Consider the following 26348-nt stretch of genomic DNA (forward strand, 5'->3'; position numbering starts at 1 on the left):
GGAGATTATTACAGGATAAATAACACTGCAAACCAGTCCCACAAATGGTGAATGTACACACAGACATGTAAAAATGGATGGATTTTTATTAATCACATTAGTCACTCACAATCACAACCAACAGAGAACTCTCACACCGGCTACAGGAGCTGCACTTTGTTTCACTCAAACTATTCAAAAGCCCAGTCAACTAAATAGATTTTTTAAAAAGTAACAGCAGACACCTTCGAACTTTCCGGTCCTGACAGCTGCCATTTTTTTTTTCTTTAGGTGTATCTTAGAACAAGAATACAACACCAAGCCTAGTGCCTGTTTGTTACACACCAAATAAGACAGAAACATTAGCTTTAGGTATAGGCCAGAAACCAGAACAACTTGAAGCTATATGTCAACTGGGGCTGTCACAACTGCCTCTGTTAAGGCCCTCGAGGGCATTTTTCAGAATGTCATGACAAGTCCACGATATGATTGGCGAAGTAAAACAAAGTGCAAAGGCACACAGGTAACCTCCGTGTTAGTAGCCACGCATGCAAAATTGTGACCAAGTCTTCGGCGCGTAAAGGATGTAAAAGCTGCCGTGACGTGAAAGCCTAGGGCAGAGACATACACAATGAAATATATCACAAGAATACTGGTGACAGTCGTCATAAGAAACGTGGTTTCCACACATACATGGGGCACCTTGTAAGGCATTCTGGTTGTATGCAACGTTGTCATGGATAACATTAATTACACTGGCACTGCATTTAATGAAATCAATTTTAAAAGCCCAGCTACAGTCATGTGCACAAAAACTGCCTTCAATGTTTCTAAATACCATATGCAATGACGAGAATATGAAAAGTAGGCCTGCTTAGAATGTGCCAATTTGTAGTAATGTAGGATTTGCTGTGGGCTGCAAAAAGCATTTTAAATTCTAGACTTTGCTTCAAGTACCTGCTATATATGTAAAAAAGACAAGTGCAAGTGTGTGCTTGTGACCACGCCGACAGTGAGAGGGGGCAGGTACACTTTTTTTTTTCTAATCCAGAACAGTTGGGGTTCTTACCCCCATATTCTAGAACCTCCCTTGACTCAACGCATCGCCTTCACTTGAGAAAGCCAACAGGAGCGCCATCTTTAGGCGCAGAAAGTCACTGCATATCAACGATAGTCTGCTGTGATTCTTCAGTAGTGCAGCGTCATTTTCAGTAGTGCAGCATCATTTTCAGCCGAGTGGTTGCGCAGTGCTCAACTCTGTCAAGTGAAGAGTGAAAGTCGAGTGGAGGAGCGTTTGTGAATACAGGGGTTAAAACTAGGCGGTGCAACGAGGTCTAGCCTTGGTCAGCACTTTGTTGTGCTAGTTTCTTGACCTGCGTAACCAGGTTATCTTGCAAAAGACACCTTTACATTAAAAAAAGAAAGAGAAACAGTTAACTAAGTGACAAATGCTCACTACAAATGCTGCCTCCAAGCTACTATGTAATTGAAAGCTTAAATTTCATTAGCTATGTGTGAAATGAACACTGGGTATGGATATGACCATCTAAGGAATATTTAGCTGTGTGTGAAATGAACACGTGCATTGACATAAGCATCTAACGAATTTCGATAACAATGGCTATCATGCAAAAAAAGATCCACTCTGATACTTCTTTTGTGTGTTTGGAAAAGTTCGTTAATTATGAGAGGTGCAATAATTAGACATTACTACATCAAACATTTAGGCAGAAATCTGTACTAATTTTATCTTAATACCCGGTCTAAGAGTTAAACTTTCAAAATACATACTGATATAAATATTCTAGTACTCGCAAGAATAATGCTGCTCTAAGAGCGATTTGGAAAAATCTGCTTCAGCTAAGAAAGCAAGCACACGATGCAGGAAGTCGCACTAAAGAAAATACGAATAACAATTGCCCCATGCAATGAGTTCCATCACGTGCCTTTTTACTTGTACCGACGATAAAATAGGAGGCAAAACGATTGCTTGGTATGTCGCTGCCCCATTCTTACAAAGACGTCACTGGAAACGAGCACTACCAAGCCTGAGCAATAAAAAAAATTAACAGCTAGTTAAAACAAGCAAATCGAAAGCAAGAAACAAATGCAAACACTAAGTGGCAACAAAGTCAGAACTCAGAAGAACGAAACTTCAGCGGGACAAACTTGCATGAGTTCATGGTGCAGCACATCCTACAGCAGCATTTCGAGGCATAGTTCTTTAATTTTCAGGATTCATCAAAGACGACCGTGGACCTTTGTATATTGAGCATAGTTTATGAATAATATTGTATACAGTTCTACGATACAATGAAAAGGGTTTGTCGGTAGAACAATTCACGTTCTAATCTCTTCTATTCACTCTGGTTCCATCACACGCTCTGCTGCCTAGCTATTGCTACCATATTTACTGTCATAACAATGAAAAAACTGCTGCACTTTAAAAGATCACTTGCCCCTTCTCGGTGATACGCTGTCCAACAATAACAATAATCTCCCAACTAAAATATCGCTGGCCACGAATGCCAGACAGCCACCCTGACATTAAATGCCTAGAACCAAATTATACCTTTCAGACGAAAATACTTGAAATGATGTTTAAGATATATAAATCCGAAGCTCCAGAATGTATTTCATATCTCAGTCATCACTGAAGTTGCACATTGTTTCGACAGGACTTCCCGGTGATGTAAAGGGTTTTACAATGAAATGGCAGAAAAGAATTTGCCACTGCAGGTGCATATATTAGAAACCTCTTAAATAACACAGCCAAATCCAAAAGCTTCACGGATAAAAATGCTCTTGTGGGTCTTCATGTAAGTACATATTTCATGATTGAAAATTGTATGTAATGCTCATTACTTGTTGCCTTGCATTGCAGTAGTGTCAGGCATTGTATTTTTGCTGCTTTTGCATTGTTTATTTTGGTTCTTAAGTTTATCATCAGAACAAAATGAGCCAATATGACTACTGTTTCAGCATTTATACTCTGCATCACAGTAGCCACACTATGTTTTACGAATGAATGACTGAACTCTACATTATCACTAAATTGCATTTAGGTTTTTATGTTTTGATTTCTATAGTATATTGGGTATATACTCACGTCAATCACTGGACATTTCGCTCTATATGTTAATCTTGCTGCTTTTGGAAGCATAAAAAAAATCATACCTTATGAATAGCTTTTAGGCTTATATTTAACATAGCATTCATTTGATTAGGAAAACAAATATTGTTGTCTTATTGAGGCACCAAGCTGCTTACTGGATATAAACCTCATGAGGCAAACATTACTATGGGAGAATGGTTAAGCTGCTTAAGGTAAACAAAAATGAATGTTCTTATTTTAAAATGGCGATTATTGGTACTGTAGGACAGAACCATGCCTAAACAGGAACAAGACACTTTACAGATGCACCAAGTTTGTTGAAAGACTGTTGCAGTCATGAACACATGCAAAAACACCAATAAAGAAACACAAGGTTTAGTTGCTCTTGCTACAAAAAAGACCTTAAAAACATAAAAGTTTAAACATGCAATTAAAACAAAAGACTATTAAGTAGCACACTCTGATTTTCACCCGTTCTTGTTTGCAATATTATGCATGAAGTACGTGGACATATGTATCTATATAAAACAGAGACGCTGTCATCTGAGCAGTGTACTGGTACGTATAGCAACTTTGCACAGGCCCCACAATACACTAGGGAATGAAAAAATTACGACCCATTACTCAGTAATTGCACATTAAATGGCACAGGCCATTAGAATACAATAATGGAAGCATCCATATACGTACCACTTCATGCAAAAAGCGTTAGCGTTGAAATGCCTCGTAATGCTGCGTGATACAGGAAAGTAGGTGGCTAAAAATCGTAGTTAAGTACTGAGGCAACTACCAGCCGCAACAAAATATGACTGTACGAAATGCACAACGACTGTGAAAGGATCTTAAAATGAAGAGTTGCTGACACAACACGGTAAATAAAAACGTGAAAGATTACAAAAAGAAACGTACGGCATCACCACGAAGAAATCTTCGTATGTCAAGTACAATGCGCAGTGAGCAAATTAGTGTGATGCTGTTGCATCCAGTTTGACCTTCAGGTTCTTGAGCATTAAAGAAAGTATGTAACACCAGGCTGCATTTTACCTCAAATCGAGTGCAAACCTGTAGGTGCACCGAGTGTTGAATGGTGACAAGGACTTAAGGTAAGTTCATGATATGCAACTTGTATCAGCCATGAAAGCAATAGAATAGTAAAATGAGATTGTATCCGAAGAGTGTAAAATGCTGATCGTGTAAGGTTGCGACCTTTCTAAATGCATTATGAACACGCCCTCCGAAAGATGGGTTTGTGCGTCGCAGTAACTACACAAAGTAACAATACACTACGGATATGTGACGCAAGAAAGGACCAAGACAGGCTAGCATTAGACTGCACAAGAAAAAAAAAACAAGCAAAAAAAAGACAGAAGAAAGTGATACAGGGGGGGAATGTCACAACACTACACGTCCTAGCAGACAGTACGTTTTCAAGGTGGGTCGACGTCACAGGCGGGATGCAATGGAAAAAGAAAACATTTATGGCAGGGCGTAGCACAAATGAAAAAAGGTGCAGTAGCAGCATGTGTGCAGTGAATGCTGCCATCGCTCATACATTCTTGAGGTGGGAATACTTTGTCGGCTGAATGCAACGTAAAGGAGGAACAGGCAAGCGCAAATTGGCATTGGCCGAACAAAACAAAACCAAAGTGAAGAAGGGTAGGAAAAAAGCTCTCAAATACTGAAAGAAATAAACCTCTCCCTCGCGTCTGCTAAATGCAAGCTGACACGACAAGAGATGTGGAGATGGCATGTGGATGGGTGTGGAAATCGGGTGCGACTCCCGTGACTGCATATGTGCGTGCGCTGCGTTCACGCAGGAAGGCAGGGAAAAGGGAGTCACAGAGAAACCCGTTTTTATGTGTTTTCCTGGTAGGTCACGTGCGCTGAAAAAGTAAAAAGAATACGCAGGACAGGCATGCAGCTTGCCATCCGTCTTTTGCCAAAACAAACTGACACACAAATAATGACAAAGAAAAGCAAACAAAATAAACTAGCACATTAACTTAAAACAGACAAGTAAGTTCCATGCATAGATGTGCTTTTTTCATCCATATTCACAGTGCTCACAGAATGACATGCGTATACGCCTGTGTATATATTCAATATTCCAGCACTTTGAATATACAAACAAATATTACATTGTTAAAATTTGCTTCGGCATTAACTAAAACTTTGTGATGCTTTGATGTAATGGAGGTGAACGAGTACTACACATATTTTACTGCACCATGAAACTTTGTGATAAGCAGGCACATTGCCTGCCCCTAATTATTCCATTCAAAAGTTTAAAAGCGTGTTATATGGGCTTATATGAGCTAAGTGTGGCAAATTTTATAACTTATTGTATTTTGAGAAATGCAACTTGTAACATACTACAATTTACATGCTTTTGTGATCCAATATGCTCGCAATTATTTTATACAAGTTATCATTAGCTTTGACTTCACTTCAAACAAAGAAAATAATATGATTACATGCGTCAACCAGAATGCATAATTTTAGTGATATGAGGTGCACAGACTTTGAGCTTCACCATCTGTAGTATTGGCTCATACAGCAGCCTCAGAGCAAACATCGCCATCAGTGGCCATACCCATGGCGATTGATATGTAGTATACCAGTAGTTACTCGTAAACCTGCGACATCTAATTCCCTTCCACGCACACTATGCATGATAGTAGTATTTGAAATGTACATTGTAATGGGGCTTCCCCAGACTGCACTGTGTAGATTGAGTTGAACCTTGTTAAAATAAGCACAGATCTGCGATACGACGACATCGCATCTTCCGAAAAATGTTTGCAAGTATGAACTAGCATTCCTTTGGTGTAGAAACTTCTTCAATCCGATACGTCAGGCAGAAGTTCTTGTCCCGCTGTGAACTCGAAAAACAGGCCGAGACCGGTAGCATATGATACGTTGAAGACTAAAAACTTCCGTGAGAGCTTTACCAATGAAAACAACGCACGCAAGAATGAATCTGCCTAATCTCACATGTTTGAGTTAAGTAAGACCGACATTTTTTTATTACAATTTGCCAAAACTTGCGCTTCGGCACATTTTCAATGAGTGCAATTTAAAGACATTTGCATTCCAATCTTGGCATCCATTTCAACAACAACAAAAGAAGTTCGGTAGTACAATAATGTTTTAACATGACACCTAAAGTTGCTTCATCAAAACAAGGTTCAACTCGAAAATAAACCCCCTCATTGAATGGTTGTGGAGTTGGGACTGGTGAGAAGCCACGATACTATGTTCATGCTTTTTATGCAAACCGGTGCCATGCGAATACCACAACATAGGATTTACATGCACAAGACATTACACGCTGCTGCTCATAAATACCGTAATTACTCAAATCTAATGCGCACCTTTTTTCCGGTTAAGCGAGTTCATAAATCGCATGCGCGTTAGAATCGAGTACGAACAAAAAAATTACGGTCAATCTATTGCCATCGGCAAATCCAAAATGGCCGCCCCCTATGTGCGGCGGCATGGCGCGTCGGCCATTTCTGCCTATGTGTTTCCCATGTGCGGCACTTCGTACGTGTGCTGAGGAGTTCGTCATCTAGTAGTGCATTAGCATCGACGGCGTGGAAGGGCCGACTCCAAAAACTCGAGTGCACCACGATGCCGCTTTTAAAAGAAAAGTCGTCGCATGTGCAGAAACGGACGGAAATCGGGCCACATCGCGGTCGTTCGGAGTTCCCAAAACGTGCATGCGGGACCGGCGGAAACAAAAGCAGAAGATTGTCGACAGCAAAGCTTCACGCAAAGGCTTCAGTGGACCACAGCAAGGTCGGTTTCCGCAAATTAAAGAGCTGCTCGGCGAGTATGTGCTTGAGCAGCGAGCGGCACAGCGGCCCGTGACGACAGAACTGCTCCAAGTGTGGGCTATGCAATTAGTCTTAGAAAAAGGTCTAATGCGAGTCAGTTTAAAGCGAGCAGGTGCTGGCTGACTAACTTTATGAAGAGGAAAGGCTTTTTCCTCCGAAGAGGAACATGCATATGCAAAAAGTTTTGCGGAGGAGTACGATGAAAAGCTTCACAGTTTTCAGAGGTTCGTCCTAAACTTGCGGCGCAACAACGGCTACCTGCTTGGGCAAATCGGGAATGCCGATCAGACGCCTCTTTACTTCGACATGTCTGGCACCACAGCCGTCGAGAAGAAGGGGGCGAAGCAAGTTCGCGTGCTGACATCGGTCCACGGTAAAACTACAGTGACGGCAATGCTGTGTTACACGTCAGATGGGCACAAGCTTCGCCCGTACCTCATATTTAAATGGAAGGCGCTCCCGAAAGGAGTCATTTTTTCGAGTGGTGTGATCGTGCGGGCCAGCGAGAAAAATGGGTGCGCGTTGCAATCGATGTCTTACTTTTTTTTTTTTCGCGGTGGAAATCGGGTGCGCGTTACAATCGAGGGCGCGGTAGAATCGAGTAAATACGGTACGTGCTGGCAACTTGCAGCAATTCAAACTTGGATAACTCAAAGCTTCTGCAAGCTCTAGTGATGATAACATTTTCTTTCAGGTTCAGGACATTTTAATACACTTTCAAGCCACTCATTCTAACCAACAGCACTGCTTGATTAACATTCTTTCAATTTCCTATGGAGGGAACGGCAGACAACAGCTGTCAATAGAAAGAAGCTTACAAGAGATTTGATTGTTTTGCTCAGCCCAATTTTGAACTAGAGCACAAAATATAACACGCAAAAAAATGTTGAAGCGCAGAACTAGTAGATGTGTGCACAATGCAATTCTTTGAGAGATTTTAATAATAACAAGCTCTTGAGTCGAGCACACCACCACTGCAATTTTATTTTCCTTTTTTCCTTCAGGTGACCTTCATGCTGTGATTAATAAAAGCCATGTTCAGTAGGTATCAGTGGCTGTATCATGTTCATTTCTGGTGTTCGGGCACCTTCACATGATAGATAAGGCATGACTTGACATTGCGGACACAGTCGCCTGTCTGTCATTCCAGCATTTACTTTATTCCTCGCAGATACAGTGGCATACTAAAATAATGGTTGAGGATAGAGAGCAATAATGAAAAAATTTTCGTGGTTAAAGCGTGTTCCAACTGTGTGGGGAGATAAAGAGGGACTTTATCGTAAGTTCCCTCCAAGATTGCTTAGCAGTGCGAATTGTCGCGAGTTGCCTGCATTGCATTTGTACACTGGAAGCACGCACAAGCCCCCCAAAAATTGTGATATTTCAGACTTCTAGCACTTTGTTCACCAGTTTTATAAGTCAGGTCCCCCTTCCCCGAGAGACTTGAGCCTACACTTGTGACTTAGAAGTGTGGCAGCTTGGGCTAGTTGGTATGGCATGATGATAGTTATAGCGCGAGAACAAAACGACGACACAGTGTCTTTCGTGTCCTTCTTGTCTCTGTGTCGTCGTTTTGTTCTCGCGCTATAACTATCATCATACACTTGTGAGTCTCTTTTTGGCTATGAAGGAGCATCATGTAAGTTCATGAGGTACTTTACAAAAACGAAACAAACAGGTATAGATTGATTCAAAATGAGAATCACTAATGATGGTTGAACTAAAATATGGCAAAACTTCATGCCAGAACCACAGTGCCAATCTGCCAGTGTGGTGTTAACGATTTTGAAGCATTTCTTCTTATCTGAACTATTGTGTCAGTAAGTGATCTTCGAACTTGCCAACAAAGAACAAAGGTGTTAAAGAAGCCTTTTTTTTTTTCAGATCTTTCTTGCTTTCTTTTCTTATATTTCTTGGCACTCGCATGCGTGCGACTGGAACGGACTTTCACTCAAACTCATAAAGCATGCACAAACACTGTACATAGCATGGACATGTAGACTTTGCTATCCCAGTATCCGTGTGAATTAACTGGACTTAGATTGACATGACATAGTTGCCGCATACAAATAACAGACCGAAGAGAACATGGCAGAAGCGAGTGGAGAATCTCAAAAGCCAGTGAAAAAAAAAAAAGAAATAACAGTCTGCTAAAAATTATTTTTAAAATATCCTATAAACAAAAGCGGGAATAAGGACCAGTTAAAATTCATTGTAGTAGAAGTACTATTTAATTTTTCATATCAATGCATGATTTGTGCTTATTTCATTCTCTCGACCCCACACAGCTCAGTCAGCTAGAGAACGCACATGACGAAATCGCTGTTTTTCGATGGATGCCAAAATTATTTACTCAGGCACTACGACATTTACTGGTTGCCATCGCATATTGAGTAGGGAAAAAGTTACCGAATTTACCCAATTAAACAGCGTGCCTTTCTTTCCCGGAAATGTGGTTTGAAAAGTGCTTTGACGAAAGTCTGCTTTGGGAGCCGGCATTGTCTTGTGTGCCATTACGATGCGAAAAGAGAGAAAGTTATACTGGGTAGGCATCTAATGAAGGGTTCACATTCTAAACAGTTTTTGTTGAAAAAGCTCATTCAAGATATTGCTGGACAGTTCCAGCGTTGGAACGTCAGTGAATGAAGACCTGAACAAGGAACGATGTTGGGCTGGTTGATGCATCATTTTCTGAGGTGAGCAACAGCACGCACGATGTGGACAAAGTTAGAATGACACCATGAGCGCTGCTAGAACAGTTCGCCTGGTGCTGTTCTCACTATGTCCAAGTCATATAGTACACTGTTATTCACTACAGAAAATGAAGGTGTCGGTGCTATACCTGTAAACGACCAACATTAAATCGAAATTCCACTAGCCACCACAGTGGAACGTCCCCCGGTTTTGTGAGAACCTGAATTTTATGACGAATCAGTTTGGCCCAGGCAAAATCTCCATAGAAGTAATGTATTAAATATTAAAGACCTTGGTTATACGATGCAGTTTTACGCTGACCCCGCATCTTACGTCGGCTTTCAGATTTCGCCTGAAAGAAAAAAACCACCAAACCACCTTCCCTTGAATCAAGTGTTGTCCAAACGAGCGCAACTATAAACCTGCGTTCCCCTAGGTTGAGGATTAGAAAAGTAGAGAGAAAGAATGTATTCATAAATTAGAAAATTTATTCTCCTGGAAGTTCATGCTCCTGTACATACGCCTCAATTACATGCGCACGCATCCAATGTCGTTACCTAGTCAAGCTTTATCCAAACAGAGGAGCTTCACCCGGCCGAAATATGATATTTTTTAGGTTTTAGGTCCATGGAAACATCTCCTGGTCGACGTACAGCTGATTTTCCTTCATTGTACTCGCGGTCACGGGCTTGCGCACACATAAGGGCGCGACGCAGCTGTTTTCACCAGGCAAAATTACTCTCACTCGAGGTCAACGTGCATAATAACAACAGAACATCACTAGTTGCACTTCACAAGCCAAAAAATTACAATGCGCACAGCTCAGTCACACATGAAGGCATTCTGGGCAACCCACAAACTGATGGTTCGTAGCCATTATATGATTTCTCCCCCCCCCCCCCCCCTTCGTATAGTGATGACACTGTCTGACCCTTCTGACAGGAGGCTGTTGGCAACGCGGTTTCGGTTTCATTTTCATGCGCAGGCAATTTTTGGTCTCTGTTTATTGTTAGAAAAATGCGCGTCGGATTTTTTTTTAAGTTGAATATAAAGACTTGCTTGCACCTCCTCCAACTAAGTAATGCTGCCAATAGCTGCCACTGGCAAGAATAATTTAATTTACCTTCTTTGCAGAGCACAAGGTCGTGCCGTGAGCATATTCAGGTAATCTGTATGTAGCCACCTCTAGTTCATGACTTGCTCAATAGATGGCCTTGTGTGTATGAGTCCTTGGGTATAATATAACTAGATGGTGTTAGTGGTTTTCACAGCACATCCACGGAGTGAATGCTGATGAGTGGGGCGAAGCGTTTGTCTATTCGTGTGTCCAACCGTCCATGCATTCGTACGTTTGCTTGTCTGTCTGTCCGTGCTTCCGTCCGCCCGTCCATCCAGACGGATGGATACAAAGATGGAGGCATGGATAGACGGACAGAAGCACAGACGCACGAAAGGACGCTTCGCCCCACTCATCATCATTCGCTCCGTGGATATGCTGCGATTTTTTTTGGCAAGGCTGAGTGTCACTGCCTATTATCTTAGTTTTTCGATTATATGACACCCACATAATACGATGGTTTTGCATTGTACCCTGAAAGTCGTATAATCAGGGGTCTACTGTATATAGCCACGAATTAGCGAAATTCCGTCATTAGTCAGTACTGGCTTTACAGGAGTGCGCAACAGCTGAACTTGGTCAGAAATGATTATTAGACTATCATTTTGAGTCACACAAGGCGGGAGGTAGGAACAGAGGAAAATATTATTTTCGAAAAACCCCGCTATGCATTCCAAGGGCTGAGCCAGTGGAATAAGAGCTCACCTGCCACCATCTTGCTTCGCTCCATGACTTCCTTAGCAATGGTATGGCTGAGGGCCAGAAGGTGAGCCCGGCGCCTCTTCTCTTCGCCCACCTTGGACCGCAACACTTCCACAGAGCCCCGGGCGCCCAGGTCCTCGTACCTGCCCGGGCAGCGGCGACAAGCACCACAGAGCAACGGCCATGCACTCACACAGTAACGCACGTGCTTCCGAAGTGACATCCCAACAACCCGAGCCTTAAGTTGAATTCCAATGTCACAGTTGGAGCAAGTTTTGCTTCTCCTTGTGGAGTGAGTTATTACAATTATAGAGTGATAGAGTTCCAGTGCATTCTGAGCATAAGCCACCTAGTGGAGCAAGAAAAGTTGCTTCACCAAAATTGTTGATGTGGACTGGAATTCTGAGTGACGCACTTCCTTCAGCATGTTTGCCTAGTCATTATGGTGGATGATTTCACAAATCATGCAGTGTTGCTTTTGTTACTCGATAACGACAGCTCCGAGTTACTTGTTGAACAAGCAATTCATTAGATAGTTACAGCAAGGGTGAAACTGCTGCATAACAGTGGGAACTCAACAAAATTCGACGACGGAAAGGGATAACTACACGCAATGTACGCAACTTGACTCCAGAAAGAAAAAACTTCTGCTTTTGCCTTGCTTTAGTGGTGCTAGTTGCATTCCAGTCATGGATTAGGAGGCGTAAGAGTCGAATGCGCACTCAAAAAATCCATCTGCTGCTCCAATTCTTTCATTTAAATTTGACAGTAATTAAAAAGAATCACTCAGAACATGTGAGTCAATTCAGTCGTATAAAGTAGTGTCTCAAAACTATAATTTTCAAAACTTTTGTCTTTATATGCTGATTATCAAAGAAGAAAAAGTGGGTTAAAGTCTGTTTTATAAATTTAGCTATAATTCAGAAAATGCCTTCGAACAGAGTCATAAAGAATTCATTTTAACAGGTTATAACACAACACAGCCCCGTAATGCACTTAAACATTAGCAGAAAAAACCTAGCACCGTGCAGTAAAGCTTACACCTGCAGTCATTACTAACTGGAATGAGGATCAACATGCCACTTAACCCTTTGAAGGTAAAAAACGTACACGTCATTGCCTGTATGTTCAAAATGCGTGCATTTTTTCATCATTTTTCTTGCCTGGCAAGTGCTGCCCCACAGAATACAATGAATATTTTTCTAGCGCCGACGCCTCCGCGCTTCTTTTTTATGCTCTGCTACAGCAGTGCACCGGCTAATTTCGATTTCGTCCTTCAGACAGCACCCGCTTATTGTGCCTGCAAACTCATGGCTTTCTTGTTTCTAATCTTTGAAAAGGTAACGGACTTGTCAATATCTCATTTAATACTCCCAGTACATATTTATGCCTGTTTCCGAGCAGGCGCCGACTGACACAATTGATGTCGCTGTGATTACGTTTTTTTGTTTGGGGGACTCGCAAAACCAGTTCTCGTTCTTTGGCAATGATACCAATGAGTATTATAGGTTTTGGGCTTGTTTTCGATTTCTGGATGGGTTCACAACTACAAAATTTCTTTTAGTGCGCTGCCTCGCGCAGTTTGCAGTTTGCGCAGTGCTATGGAAGAGAGAGGCGGTTTCTCTGCTGCAAGAGTGAGTCTAGTGCTAACTCCTCAAAATTCAAATTGCCCCATGAGTGGCGGACCCGAATCTGATTCAGTAAATGTCAGCTCGTCACATGAGGCATTACTTATGAGTTAAGATTCAAACGTTGATGAGCAAGCAACATCTCAGAAGTGTACATGACGAGATGATGCTGATTAGACAAAAAGATGTTACAATTTAACCACAAAGGCAAAGCAGTGAATGCAACAGCAACAAATTGTAATGTTCTACGAAGTGATGCTGGCAGCTAACTCTTTTGAATACAATCTCGCGTAACTCTACAAAATGCTGGTGTAAGAGAATGTGGCCGCTACAGGGACACTTATTGCGCAGTCTCTGCACTGACAGTGCAGCACGTAGAAGGATATACAAGTCGCCCACTGATCGCTTACAAGACAGCACATGCGCTAGCGATGGCGCCCTTAAGGGGGGATGCTACACCTTCCAAAAACTCTTTTATTTTTGCGAGTACCTCAGTCAAATTTGGAGAGCCTATGTTGATTTTACTGCTGATTTCAAAAATCTAATTCTTTTCTTGCTGTGACAATTAGTTTTAAAGATATAATGAACTGCGACTTTTTCAATTAAGGCCTAATTAGCTAATTATCTGTAACATAGATATTGATGTGCAACCCATAGAACCAATTCGGTATGTTCACAGTGTGCAATAAAGTATAAATCATTGTTCTGGGCTATTTCGAAGCAAAGTTGTGGGATGTTGAATATGATATGAAAAATTTCCCCATCTACACTTGAAACAAAAGATCCATTTAGAGAATTTTCTCCAAAAATTATTACAATAAAACTTACTTTACGACACATCCCCTGCATTTATCTTCGAAACAAAAAAGAAATCGTAATGATAACCCAGATAGAACAAGAGATATTGCTCCGGCATAATGGGAAGCACATGAAAATTGTCGTTTTGAGAAATCGAGAAAAAACGTGGGCACACATTTTTATTGCAGAAGATGCAACAAGACAACCTCAAAACGCACCAGAAGCATAGTCTGAATGCATTCTGTGCTCATGCCTCCTCTTCACTAGCTTCCGGAGTTCCAATGAGGCTGTTCTTTTCTTGTTGGAGACAATGCTGCGACGGTGGTCTTTTTCTCTCGCTCTCCTGGCACCAGTACTTGTCGCATTCATGTCCATTTCACCTAAGATTGCCGTTGCAGAATTCAAATTGCCTGTGTTGAAGCGCAGCACTGCTTCTGCAACAGCTGCTTCAACAGCGAACAGGGACGCATGGTGCTCCTTGGGGGCCAAACTCCAGATTACCGAATGTAGGCTCTCGTTGGAGTTCTGCGTTTTGCCGCGTTAGCACCTCTGAAGCAGGGCTCTTTCCGAAAGCCGGGTATAAACCGGTAGTAATGCCTCTGCCACGTCTTTCGGTAGATTGTAGGCATGCCTGGGGTCGGGCTCACCCTTTGCTTTTGCGGCATTGTGCCGACACCATGAAGTTTCACCAGCTGGGCACAGACTGTGGTCCGAGCATTCATCAGTGGAGGTGACGTGGCGGTATGTGGCCATCACAGCCTTTTGCATCTCGCCCACGTCACCTTCATGCGATTTCAGAGCCCGGCCATAATATGTGCTCAGCCTGGTGATCAGCTCACCTGTGAGCCTGCCTTTCCCACCAAGGCCTCTTTTCCCATCGCACTTTTGTTTCTGCACCAGGTTTCTCAATGCGGTGCCCATCCGTTTCTGTACATGATTAATACAGTCTTCCTTCTGCACGTCAATGTAACCATACACCTTGGCGTCTTGTATGGCGCAAAATGTCCTAGAGTCTCCATCAGACAGCATAGTTGTGTAGCGCAGGCCATGGCGTTCAAGCGACCTCTGAAATAGAATTAGAGCCGCCTCCACTTCCATTTGCCCCGCTTTGCTGTTCGTATTTTTTTGGCATTTGTGGTTAGCCTTCCATTCTTGATAGCCCTCACTACTAGGCTATGGGCCCACCTCGCAGCCTAGGCAAAAGTTGGAAAGAACGACGTAGTCCAACACGTAGCCACTAAATAATTCGATAACTGTGCCCACGCCGATGTGGGAAGAATGGCCTCGCGTCTTCCACGTGCCGTCGTAGCTAACGGCAATATTGCCCCGGTGGCCGAAGCACAAGTCATCATAAATCGTTCTAACCTTTTCCGCACATTCGCTCATAGCGGACTCAGCCGCTCGCGTTGCAGCGGGTGCCAGCGTGTTCTTCAAATGCCGCTAAAACGTCTTGTGGTGCATACCGCGGTGTGAGATGCCCATTGTTGCGAAAATATCGTTCATTTTCGTTTGGCCGTTGCCGGTAGCCACCATCGCCCTCGAAGCGAGAAGATTTACTTCAAACGGATTGCACGTTTTCGTGCCGTTCGCGCGGGGCGAAGTCCATTCATTCGCGATCTCGCCGCACCTTTCACACTGCACTAGCACTTTCACGGCAAGTCCGTAGTCCCGATCCCCTCTGACGATCGTAGCCGGTCCGTGGCAGGCTTTGCAACACAAGGCACCCATTATCGCGTTTAGGATATCTAGATGCATAAGCAGATAAGGAGTAGCCTGGTCCGAGTCCTGTGCGGTTGCCTCGCTACAACTCGCGGTGAAAAAGTCAATTTTCCGTGCAGTTGCTGGCGCCGATGAAAGCCGGTCGAGCGTCGCTTTCTCCCGGGCATGATTTTCTTCAACTTCGGCGTTTGTCACCACCTTGGCGTCGATTCGTAGTCGTCCGGAGTTCGCTTCACCGTCATCGTCGTCGGAGGCAACGCGCTCGGTCGCACCATCGCTGAACGGCCGCGGAGCGTCGACACATCGTTCGTCGGAGTCAACCAAGGGCTCTGATGACTTCGTAGACTTTCTCCCACGACCTTTGCGTTTCCTGCGACCAAATGCGTGCACGGTCCGATACTTTTTTGCGTTTCCAGGCATGGCGATACGATCAGAAGCTTCAGAGTGCTCTGCCGATTTCGAGGCGTCACAGCGGTAACCCTTTCAAAATGGCGTCGGGTAGCGTATGCAGGCGCAAGCCGCGAGCTTCCAGCCAACCGGAAAGCGCCATTTCAGTCACGTGCGCCGTTTAGCCAATGGCAGTGAGCGCGGCTCTTCGTCTTTGAGGCCCCGTTTTTCGAGCCGGGGAAACGCTCAATGTTGCTTACTGAATAAAAAAAAACAGCTGAAAACGCGTTCTTTCAAACAAGACCAAAATGGCGCTGATTGAGCGCGTAGTTCCCGCGTATCGTAGAGCCGAAACCTGCGCTATTTGCTCTCAATTTAGAAGGCAGGACGCCCGTTTTTGGTTTTTTAAAGTTGAATAACGATAAAAGTTGATGGTATTCGGCTATGAAATTTTGTAAATAGGTGCGCAATGATGTCGGGAACGCGAAAAGAAGGTCCGCAAAAACTCGATTTTTTGGCTGATTTTCGGTCCCGAAGTGCCGCGTCCCCCCTTAAAATTAAAGTTCACATTTGCTGCTTAAACAATGACCCCTCCCCTCTAGAGTCTTTTCAAGCTCGTTAAAGACAAGTGGAGCGTATTCTTTAAAGCGGGGTGACGTTATCGCATGCACATTCCAAGAGATGGAGATGGACTGACTTGTTTGAATCTCTGTTTTGGCTGCATTTGACACCCCCACTCGCGCGTGTTTACCCATAGAAAGAATATACAATGTGCGGGGGGATACTATCAATTTGAAGATTATATAGAAGGTGACAGTGACAGCAAAAACCTGCCAAGCGTGTGCATATAATTGCTATCACAATAAAAGTGTCTCATCATGTCCTCACTTAACACTACTTCATGCAGGTAATTTTTGTATATCTGTGAAGAACATAGATGTTTCTCGCATAAATTTTTAGCAGTTGCAAAGGCTTTTTTTAAAGAATTAATCTTGCTGTTACTCAAGAAGAAAAAAATGTGTGTATGCAACACCACAAATGAATTTCTTGTCACTTCACGGTCAACTACACAAAATATTTAGACAACTTTTTAAAACATATTCGCCAGAAGAATTTAATTCAGCAATAAAAATGCCCCATTTTCGGGACACATTTCGTGAAAAGAAGTTGACCCTTAATTAAAAGGTTAAGAATGCGAAAGACCTCCTGGTCCAGTAAACACATCCAACAAGAAAGTAGAAATAAAAAACAAAAGACAAGTGAGCTTACGTGCAGCGTTTCACAAGGCTTACGAAATTGTTACATATTACTGCTCTTTTTGCAATCTCAAGGGGCTGTCCAAGGTATGCGCAGCATTTAAATATGCTTTAGATTGGTATACAATTTTTATTTCCAGTTATCAGTATACCTATCATGCACGTCCTTTGAAGTTCAAAATGATAAAACAAACCTCGATATAACGAACCTGGATATAACAAAATACCAGTTATAGCTAAGTAAATAAAAAATAGCCTTGCAATGAATGTAGCGTTGGGAATAAACCATTGTAACGAATTTTTAGATGTAACAAACTTATTTTTGTGTAAGATGCAACTTTGTTATAGTGAGCTTTGATTCGATGAAGCGACAGTGCAATGTCAAACACTAGCCTAGACAAATGAAAATTGAATAAAGGAGGCAAATACCCGACAGTTTCCGTCAGCATCTTGCGAATGTTGGCCGCCTTGAGGCTTCTCCGAAGCTGCTCCACGGCAGAAACGTTTTCGGACTCCACTTCAATGTACCGCTCGGGAATGAGAATCTTCTGCGGAAGGCCAATCTATAAACAGCAAACGAAGCAGAACAATGATCATAAAACTCCAACATGAATAAAAATAAATGGCGAAGGTAAGATAGCCCTTTTAGTCACGGTGTGCACAAATGCACACGCCAAATTCGACAGCATGTCTCACAATGCGGGTTACGTCAAATGGCTTGAAACTTAAGTGTGCACATTCGTGCGTGCCTCCTGAGTGGACTGCTGGTGATCATTTGACTTCATTATGCTGCGTATTTCTGCACAGGATCCATTTGCTCGATACACTACCATGTTCTACGAATGTTCGATGTGACGCACTCCAGGACCAACGTGAAAAGGTTTTTTTTTTCTGCGCTCAAAGCGACTACAACCAAAGAACAAACAATGCATGAGTTTCGGGCCCAACAGTGGATTCTTTTTGTACTGATACTGATTGGTGACAGAATAATTGAACAATTATTTACTCATTAACTTTGATTACTAATACTCACACAAAACAATGCTTTTTTCATTTTCTTACTTGAAATGTAACACTCAGTGCCTTAGAAATATGCCACGCGAATTAGACACATTTCTGACCGAGCGTCATAATTCGTGACTGAAGGGGCTAGAGACAGTTTTATGACAGCGATGCCGTAAGAGTGTTTCAATAACTGTTTACACTGACTCAAAGCTTTTATTAAAAAAGAAAAAGAAAGGCTACTGAGTTGAGGGAATACACGTGCATATTTAATCCAACTCACAGTAATAAAGTTCTTGGCCAAAAAGAATAACTTGGGTATACTAGTATGACTAGGACAACTTTTCTAGACACCATGTATGAAGTAAAGCAGTAGTCAAAAACAAGAAAATATGTACTGCATTATCTTGCACATAACCCACACCGAAATGCAAAAAATGTGCTTTAAATGTGAGGGTGCGAGTTTTATGCAGGGGAGCTAGAGTTAATAGAGTTGAAGTTAAGGCTGAAGGGGTGGGTTATATGCAAGAAAATACGGAATGTTTTAAAATATGACTGCAGCTTAATGATGAACACGATTCAGTGAAACTTGTCACAATCGAGCATTTACTCAAAGTTTTGTTATCAGTTGTGAAAACTGAAATCAAATGAACATATAATTTTGTACTTAAAATCCTACATTTTCTTTAACTCATAACAAAGTGATACACTGCTTTCTTTCTTCAACATCGCAAAACAAACAAACAAACAAAAAACAAAGAGAGAGATCATGATGGCACCTATGCAAAGGGGCACATTCTATATAACTTGAAGCGTTCGAAAATCCTTGTAAATCCCAAGCCTTTCATTTGAGTTTGCACAAAAACCGTGGCCAGTGGTATCTCAATGCCTTTTTCCACCTCGGTATTAGGCCATGATTTCCGTTAACAAAAAGATGCGACCAATATCTTACAAATGTGCGACAGTAACTTAACAGATTTGATAAGCTCATGAGGGTGGAAATTTTGAGGTTTTATTGTACTGTTTTGAAGAAAGTAAAGAAATAAATTTTTAGACTAATCAATAACCTTGGCATTACATGCTTGTTATATTACAGTACTGGTTAGACAACTTGAATTGTTTTCTAATATCCGATATTTCAGAACAGCCATGTTCCTTATATCGAGGTACACCTGTAATATCACTAATAGAGCCTGAGAATACTTCTAAGAATTATGCTACACAGCAAGTATACAGCATTCCCACCTGCATATCGATCGTCTGTTCATCGAAGACTTCAGACTTCTTTATAGTGGAGCGTACAATGTCAGGCGTGTTGACGGTTCTCAGGCATCGCTCCATGTCCATGTCATCTCGTGAGCGCAGGCCAGTGGGCTGCAAGAGCAAGGTGCGCAAAAAAAAATGCACGAATAAATGATGACGGGAAAAATAAACCAGTTAAGACTGTCGCAGTACAGTATAACCTCATTTACAACAGACGTCCATAGTGAAGAGGATTTTGGTCTGTTGTAAAAGGAGTATGTAAAATGAAAGTACCGTTACAACAGACTTTTATAGAAACACTGAATGGGTCTGTTATGACCCAAGAGAATCACGAGTCATGTCAAATTGCAATGGCAATGCAATTCATTGGCAATGCAATGCATTGGCAATGGAGCATAAAAAAGTTGATTTTTTGGAAATCATTCTTCAGTGTTTGTAGCCGTTTTTCTATCTGATTCCAAAATATCTTCACTGAAAACTACGTAGAAGTACTGTAAAACGTTTTTTGCACTTGCTGAGATGGTGAAAATCACCGTGGAAGTCTAAAAAAAAAAAGACATTTTTCAAAAATTTATAGCTTCACGACGACACAACTGGCCACCACCATTTTGAGCTCGTCATAAAAGTATTTTGTAAAGAACATTCTGTGTTGAAAAAGCAGATGGTTGAAATTCATTTCAAGGACTCCAGTTGGCTGCTTTTGCCGTATTGCTCCAGTACGCCTCGCTAGTCCAATGCTCGTTCCGGATACGCCCTCGGGATAGCATCGTCGTCTGCTTCTAGTGTGTCGCACGGCCGCGGCTGTCTAAAATCGCACTACTTAGTCGCATTTTCATGCTCGTTCTGTGTTCACGGGTTGTTAAGGCAGCAACAAGCGGATGTTCAGTCTACAGATTACGCTCGTGCAGTGTACTCGTCGCGAACATCGCGATGAGTACAGCGCATGAGCATAATTGTTGTAGTGTTGACTTGTTGGCAAGATGGTTCTGCTCATCAGCACTTATGACCTTGCGACAAACACCACCGCGGCACAGATCTTTGTCCTCGCGATCGAGCATGTCATATTTTGAAACATCGGGCACCGCAGCCATGCACATCGCAGCAGCGCTTTCTGATCGAAGTCGTGGCTAGGCCTAGCTCTGTCTCGAACTTGGCGGACAAGACTATCACGCTAGTGGATATGCGAGAGCGGAGAAGCTGTAATGTGTTTCGTCACAAGCAACAAATCATATCGATCGCTGGCTCCTTAGAACCGCGAATCTTGCGCTTCGGTAGTGGACCTCAGCCATGCTCACCACGCACTGACCGCTTGAAACAGCGGTGGCAGCAGCCAGCGATTTCGCGCGTCAGTGCCCCAATACGCAAAACCAAGCCCACCGTGAGCCGATTTTTCATCACTAAAGCTTGCCACAATTAATCATTAACAGATTGGATAGAGGCGGCCTTCGTTCTTAAATCGGTACGCCGATATCTGCGGCATTGTTCTCGTCTCAAAAGCATGCCACGTCATTCTCTAAGTCGGAAGTTACAAAATTTAGAATTTCCATGGCAGAAAAGTCCGCTGTAAAGAAGTCCTGACTACCTTGCAGGCCTCATATTTTAGTCAATTATATCCTAATGTTCGTTGTAAGTGTGTCCATTGTAATGAGTTTCAAAAGTAAATTAGGAAAGATGGTAATTACGAGAGGAGCCAATGATGATCAATCTTACCTTTTTCATATTCGCAATAAAATTGCAGTACAGTCTATTCTCGTTACAATGGACCATGATAATCCCGCAAAATAAGTCCTTTCCATCCGCAGTCTGTAACATCCATACCTCGTGGCGAGAGGGGGGTGTGATGATTCCGATTAGAATTATGGGACAGGCTAGGTCTGCTGGTTGCATTCACTAGCATGGTTACACAAGATTTCAATTACTAGGAGCGGCTATTAACAAAATTGCAGCACAGAGCCGTTACAGTATATGCAGGGACGCCATGTGGCTCATGCACAGCAGCAAAACTTAGTCTGCTAATAAAAGGCGTTTTCATCGGTTCCTGTTGATCGGCTCCGAATTAATTCTTTTTTGTGCAGACGCGAAGACATCTCTGCTGAAGTAGGGCCACTTATTGCCAGAAGCGATTTAACAGCGGTACTCACCTGCTCGGAGCACCGGAACATCTTGCTTTCAAATCATGGTCGCGATGCCTAACAACGTTACTGCAATGAGCGACGAACATCTAATGCAAAACGCAAACAAGAACTTTTTATTTAGAACTGCTTAAAAAAAGTGATCAACGATTGACGAGCACCCTTGAGCGATAATGTTATCACTTTGCATCGCATTTCACTCAGCTGCAACACTTCAACACTGCATTCATCTTGCTGCAGCTGGAAGTATGCCTTCAAATTATCAACGCGGTCAATCACCTGCTGTGAAGTCAGCTTTACTGCAGGAGACTTGTCTTCTTGCTCGCTGTCATCTGATGACAGCCCAGAACGGGCTTCGATCGTCGCTCTCACCTTCTCGTCAATCAGCCTCCTCATTGTCGACGACGTTGTAGTCAAATGTGATGAAGTCAGAGAAGCTGTCTTTCCCGAATGCCTCCCTGACCGACGGCCACACCAATGGGTCTGATGTTTCATCTGGGACAGACGACTCTTCATCTGCACTGTTGTCGGCGCTGCCATCATTTTGTTGAAAACCAGCCTTCCTGAAGCAATTTTAAATTAACGTACCGCTGACTTTCTGCCAAACGCTTGCCAACACTTCCACAGGAAATCTGATTTTTATTTTCGATGCCTGATTATTCTGCATGTCAAAGAGCAGGCGTACGACAAGGTGAGTTTGGTAGGCAGCCTTCACGTAATGCACGACTGCTTAGTCAATCGGCTGCAGTACCGAGGTCACATTTGGCGGAAATTGGACCGGCTCAATTGACCATTTGTGCGAAAACTACTGCGCATGAACAGTAACGGCACAAGTAGCACCCTCTACAGGCATTTTGGTTTTGGTTGGAAAACATCTTCCCGGCAGGCCGCCAGTCATAAATTCATTTGCCGTGGTTGAGCAGCCTTGCTTTCGTAGTTAGGGTGAATATGCCAGCACACTGTGCGAACTATTTTATTGAGAGAGAAGCGTGAAGAGCTAGGCCTGATATTTCATGATTAGATGTGAGAAAAACCTACGAAAATTACAGGTGATTGTGTGTGATAAGCTATGCCTTTATCATCCTTCTTTTGAGTTTTTGCTGATTTTTCTCACAGCTAAACCGAGAATGAGCACTAACTCTGACAGGCTCTCGTCTGCAAGTATACTTGCTGAAAAGAGATGCTCGGACAACGGCATATGAAAGGTTAGTTAAGGACGAGCCTTTATTGAAAGAGAGGAGTGTGGCGCACGCAGCTCGCCATAGGTGTCGAACCAGCGCTGGCTGAACTAACACTTTAGGATCTTATTAGTGTACCACGGCAGCACACAAGTCTTGCGTATATTAGCGTTTCTAATAGACCTCACAATACTTCCGTTAATACGAGAGGATCACGTATCTGTGCAAACCATAATTGATAGAAGCATGGGTAATTTAATAGTCACATTACATTAGTGGCAGCTGCATCGGTAGCCCCTTTATGTACCGTATTTTTGCGCGTATAACCCGCCCCTGCATATAATCCGCACCCCCACTTTCAGCTCACCGAGAAAGAAAAAAAAAAAATCCTCGCGTATTGCCCGCACATTTGATATACAGGAAAGGCTGTACAAAAGCTACTGCTCAAGCAACATAGCACATATGTACACAGAAAAAGCTTTATTTAGCAAGCAGAATACGCTGTCTGCAAGGCCAGTCACAATTCACTCACTGTCGCTGCTCTCGCTACAGCTATCACTTGAGCCGCAGTCCTCACTATTATGCACAAAGTCATCTTTGGTTCCATCCATGTTGTTTGTGATGCAGCATTTCTTGAAACTTTGTCGCACCATCTCACTTGGAATGGCCTTCCATGCCTCGACAATCCACTTGCAGAATAGAGCAATATCAGGCCTTCGGACTCGTCCTGTCGGCGTCAAGTCGTAGCAGCCTTCAGCCATCCACTCGGCGTAATAGCCCTTGACATGCGCTTTGAGGGGCTTGTAAAGCTACACATCTAGAGGCTGCAACATTGACGTCATTCCACCGGGTATAACAACTAAGTTGGTGCCGTTACGTGAAAGGCGGTCCTTCACTTCCTCAGTTGTGTGGCCGCGGAACAAGTCAAGAACGAGCATGGGCAAAGTTCCTTTTGGCGTTGCATAAGTGGTTGCCAGACTGGGAAGGTTACTGTTGCCAGACTGCCGCTAAATTTGACAGCAAAATTTTTTGTTTGTAGTTGTGGTTTCTCCGTGAGAATTTGGTGCCATTCGCGGTGCATTTCGCAAACGAGCGACGCTGGCCTTTTTAATTACCGGAATGAACCGTGCCTAGCAGTAGTCGAGCGTGGCGCTGCTGCGCAATGAAGAGGCCAATTTAATTAACGGAATGAACCGCGCCTAGCAGAAGTCGAGCGCCGCGCTGCTGCGCAATGTGCGGTTTATTTCGTAAATAAAGCGAATTCTGTAACGCGCGGTTCATTCCGTTAATTAAAACGAATTCGACTTCTGCTAGGTGCGGTTCATTTCGTTAATTAAATTGGCCTTCTAATTGCACGGCAGTGCCACGCTCGACTTCTGCTAGGCTTGGTTCATTCCGTTAATTAAAACGAATTCTGTAATGTGCGGTTCATTCCGTAAATTAAATTGGCCTCCCAATTGTACCGCAGCGCCACGCTCGACTTCTGCTAGGCTCGGTTCATTCCGTGAATATAAAACGAATTCTGTAATACGCAGTTCATTCCATTAATTAAAACAGAACTAAAACGGCCTCTTAATTGCACAGCAGCACCACGCTCGACTTCTGCTAGGCTCGGTTCATTCCGTTAATTAAAACGGCCAGCGTCGCTCATGCACTCGCGAAATGCACCACGAATGGCACCAAACTCTTACGGCGGAGCCACAACTACAAGAAAAAATTTTCAGCCAAATTTAGCGGCAGTCTGGCAACAATTACCCCAAAGTCTAGCAACTGACTTATGTAACGCCAAAAGGAACCTTACCCGAGCATGGACCTCTTTGCGAGCATCGCACCGGGCCTCTTCTCCCATACCGTCTTGATCCAGTCTACGAACAAGTCACTGTTCATCCACGCGTTCTCGTGTGCGCGCACCACCACACCGGCAGGCAAATGAACCTTTGGTAGAGTTTTCCTTTTCAAGATGACTAACGGTCGCAGCTGCGTGCCGTCGGCGAGGGCACAAAGCAAGACTGTGATGCGCAGTTTCGTGTTCTCGCCGGTCAGCACGCTCACCGAACTGCTGCCCGTCTTCTCAATCGTTGTGTCCAACGGCATTTCAAAATAAACAGGAGTTTCATCCGCATTGCCGATTTGCGAGAAAATGTAATTGTGCTGCTTTCGCAGGCCAATTACATATCTCTGGTACTTGAGCAGCTTCTCCTCATAAGAAGCTGGCAAGCTTTGACATATTGTAGTCCGCCGTCTGATTGAGAGCCCTTGCCGCTTCACAAAGCGGTGCAGCCATCCGCGGCTCACACGGAACTCGCGAGGTAGGCCTAGCTCCTTCGAAAGTCGCCGCGCTTCCACTTGGGCCATCTCGGTCGATACGGCATGACCTCTGCTTCTTACATCTTCGAAGAACTTTACTAGCTCTGCCTCCAGCTCACCAGTCTTGGGGTCACAAAATGACCTACGGTCGCGGTGCGCGGCTTGTAGGCTCTCTTTCTTCTTTCTCCACAGTCGCACACAGGACTCGTCCACATCGTGCCGTCTTCCCGCTTCGCGATTTCCAAATTCCTCAGCGACGACGATGATCTTAAGCTTTTGCTGTGCCGTGAAGGCCTGCCACCGTACGCTACTCATGGTGACAGAACAGATCGACTTAGGCTTGGCGAACGGGTCGAGATGTGGAGAACTTGCAGTATCAGCGAGGTAAAGAGCGCTCACACTCGGCGACAACTTGACAGCACTACACCTTCTAGTACACTGTAACAGCACCCTGGAAACAACAGAACCGAAATGCATGCCTGCTACAGTGTTAAAAGTAGTACATTAATTTACTGATAATATCTCAGTTACGTTCCGTTTGGTTCTTTCCACTCGCCTCTCGCTTGTTGCGAGACATTTGCTGCTGCCGCCAAGGAAGCCGAAGACGAGAACTTTTCATCTGCTGGCACCTTGAGGAAACGACCGCTCCGACATCATCTGGATATAGAGACGTTTATTCGTTTCTTTCCTTTCTTTCACTGTCCCTGCACCCCTGGTTTTATCCCCTGTCTCCCCATTCAACCACTCTTACAGTCCAATCGGAACGCACCACTCTTACAGTCCAATCGGAACGCACGGATGTGTCTCTCCTCGCCACAACCTCGAAGACCCACCGCCTCTTGCGCACTCATCGGTTCTCCGCCGTCGCTCAGGTTTCTTTCACATCGGTTCTCGGAATGATCGACGACGGGCGTTGCCAGGTTGTGGAAAAGCGCCTCCGAGTAAGTTCCCGCGATGCCGGGCTGACAGGCCATCAATACAATTGGCCCGTGCACCAATGCCAACGCCTCCGCTGATTCTGATTGTTCGGCGGACGCGTACGTGTACCTTCCACGTGTACCGGCCACCTGCAGCCTGGCTTGGTCTCCTGTAAGGCGCCATAATTGCACCCCTCGGAGCACGGGAGTTGTCGCGTCCTTTGTGGCCAGCAGACAGTCATCGTCTTGCATTCCGGTGGCCCTGCTTCCTTGTTGGCGAGGGGTCGCCGGCCACGGGGTGGGTAACATAGTTAT

The 26348-nt window shown here is 43.7% G+C and overlaps 1 protein-coding gene across 5 annotated transcripts in view; it reads right to left on the reverse strand.

Annotated features, from left to right (window-relative positions):
* Window positions 1–26348, reverse strand: part of LOC119169614 (uncharacterized) — an 84672-nt gene that overhangs the window by 13525 nt on the left and 44799 nt on the right. For 2 of the 5 annotated variants that reach the window (XM_075887199.1, XM_075887198.1), the window contains exons 20-22: window positions 19482–19610; window positions 17664–17797; window positions 11450–11598 (exon numbers count right to left, since the gene is read on the reverse strand). In XM_075887199.1, coding sequence (XP_075743314.1) covers window positions 11450–11598; window positions 17664–17797; window positions 19482–19610 — 412 coding nt within the window. Of the gene's footprint in view, window positions 1–68; window positions 4978–11449; window positions 11599–17663; window positions 17798–19481; window positions 19611–26348 lie in introns of those variants that run through there. The other 3 variants (XM_075887202.1, XM_075887201.1, XM_075887200.1) reach the window with 3 other exon arrangements.

The sequence above is a fragment of the Rhipicephalus microplus genome, chromosome 2, assembly GCF_043290135.1.
Source record: "Rhipicephalus microplus isolate Deutch F79 chromosome 2, USDA_Rmic, whole genome shotgun sequence".
Taxonomy (NCBI): Eukaryota; Metazoa; Arthropoda; class Arachnida; order Ixodida; family Ixodidae; genus Rhipicephalus; species Rhipicephalus microplus.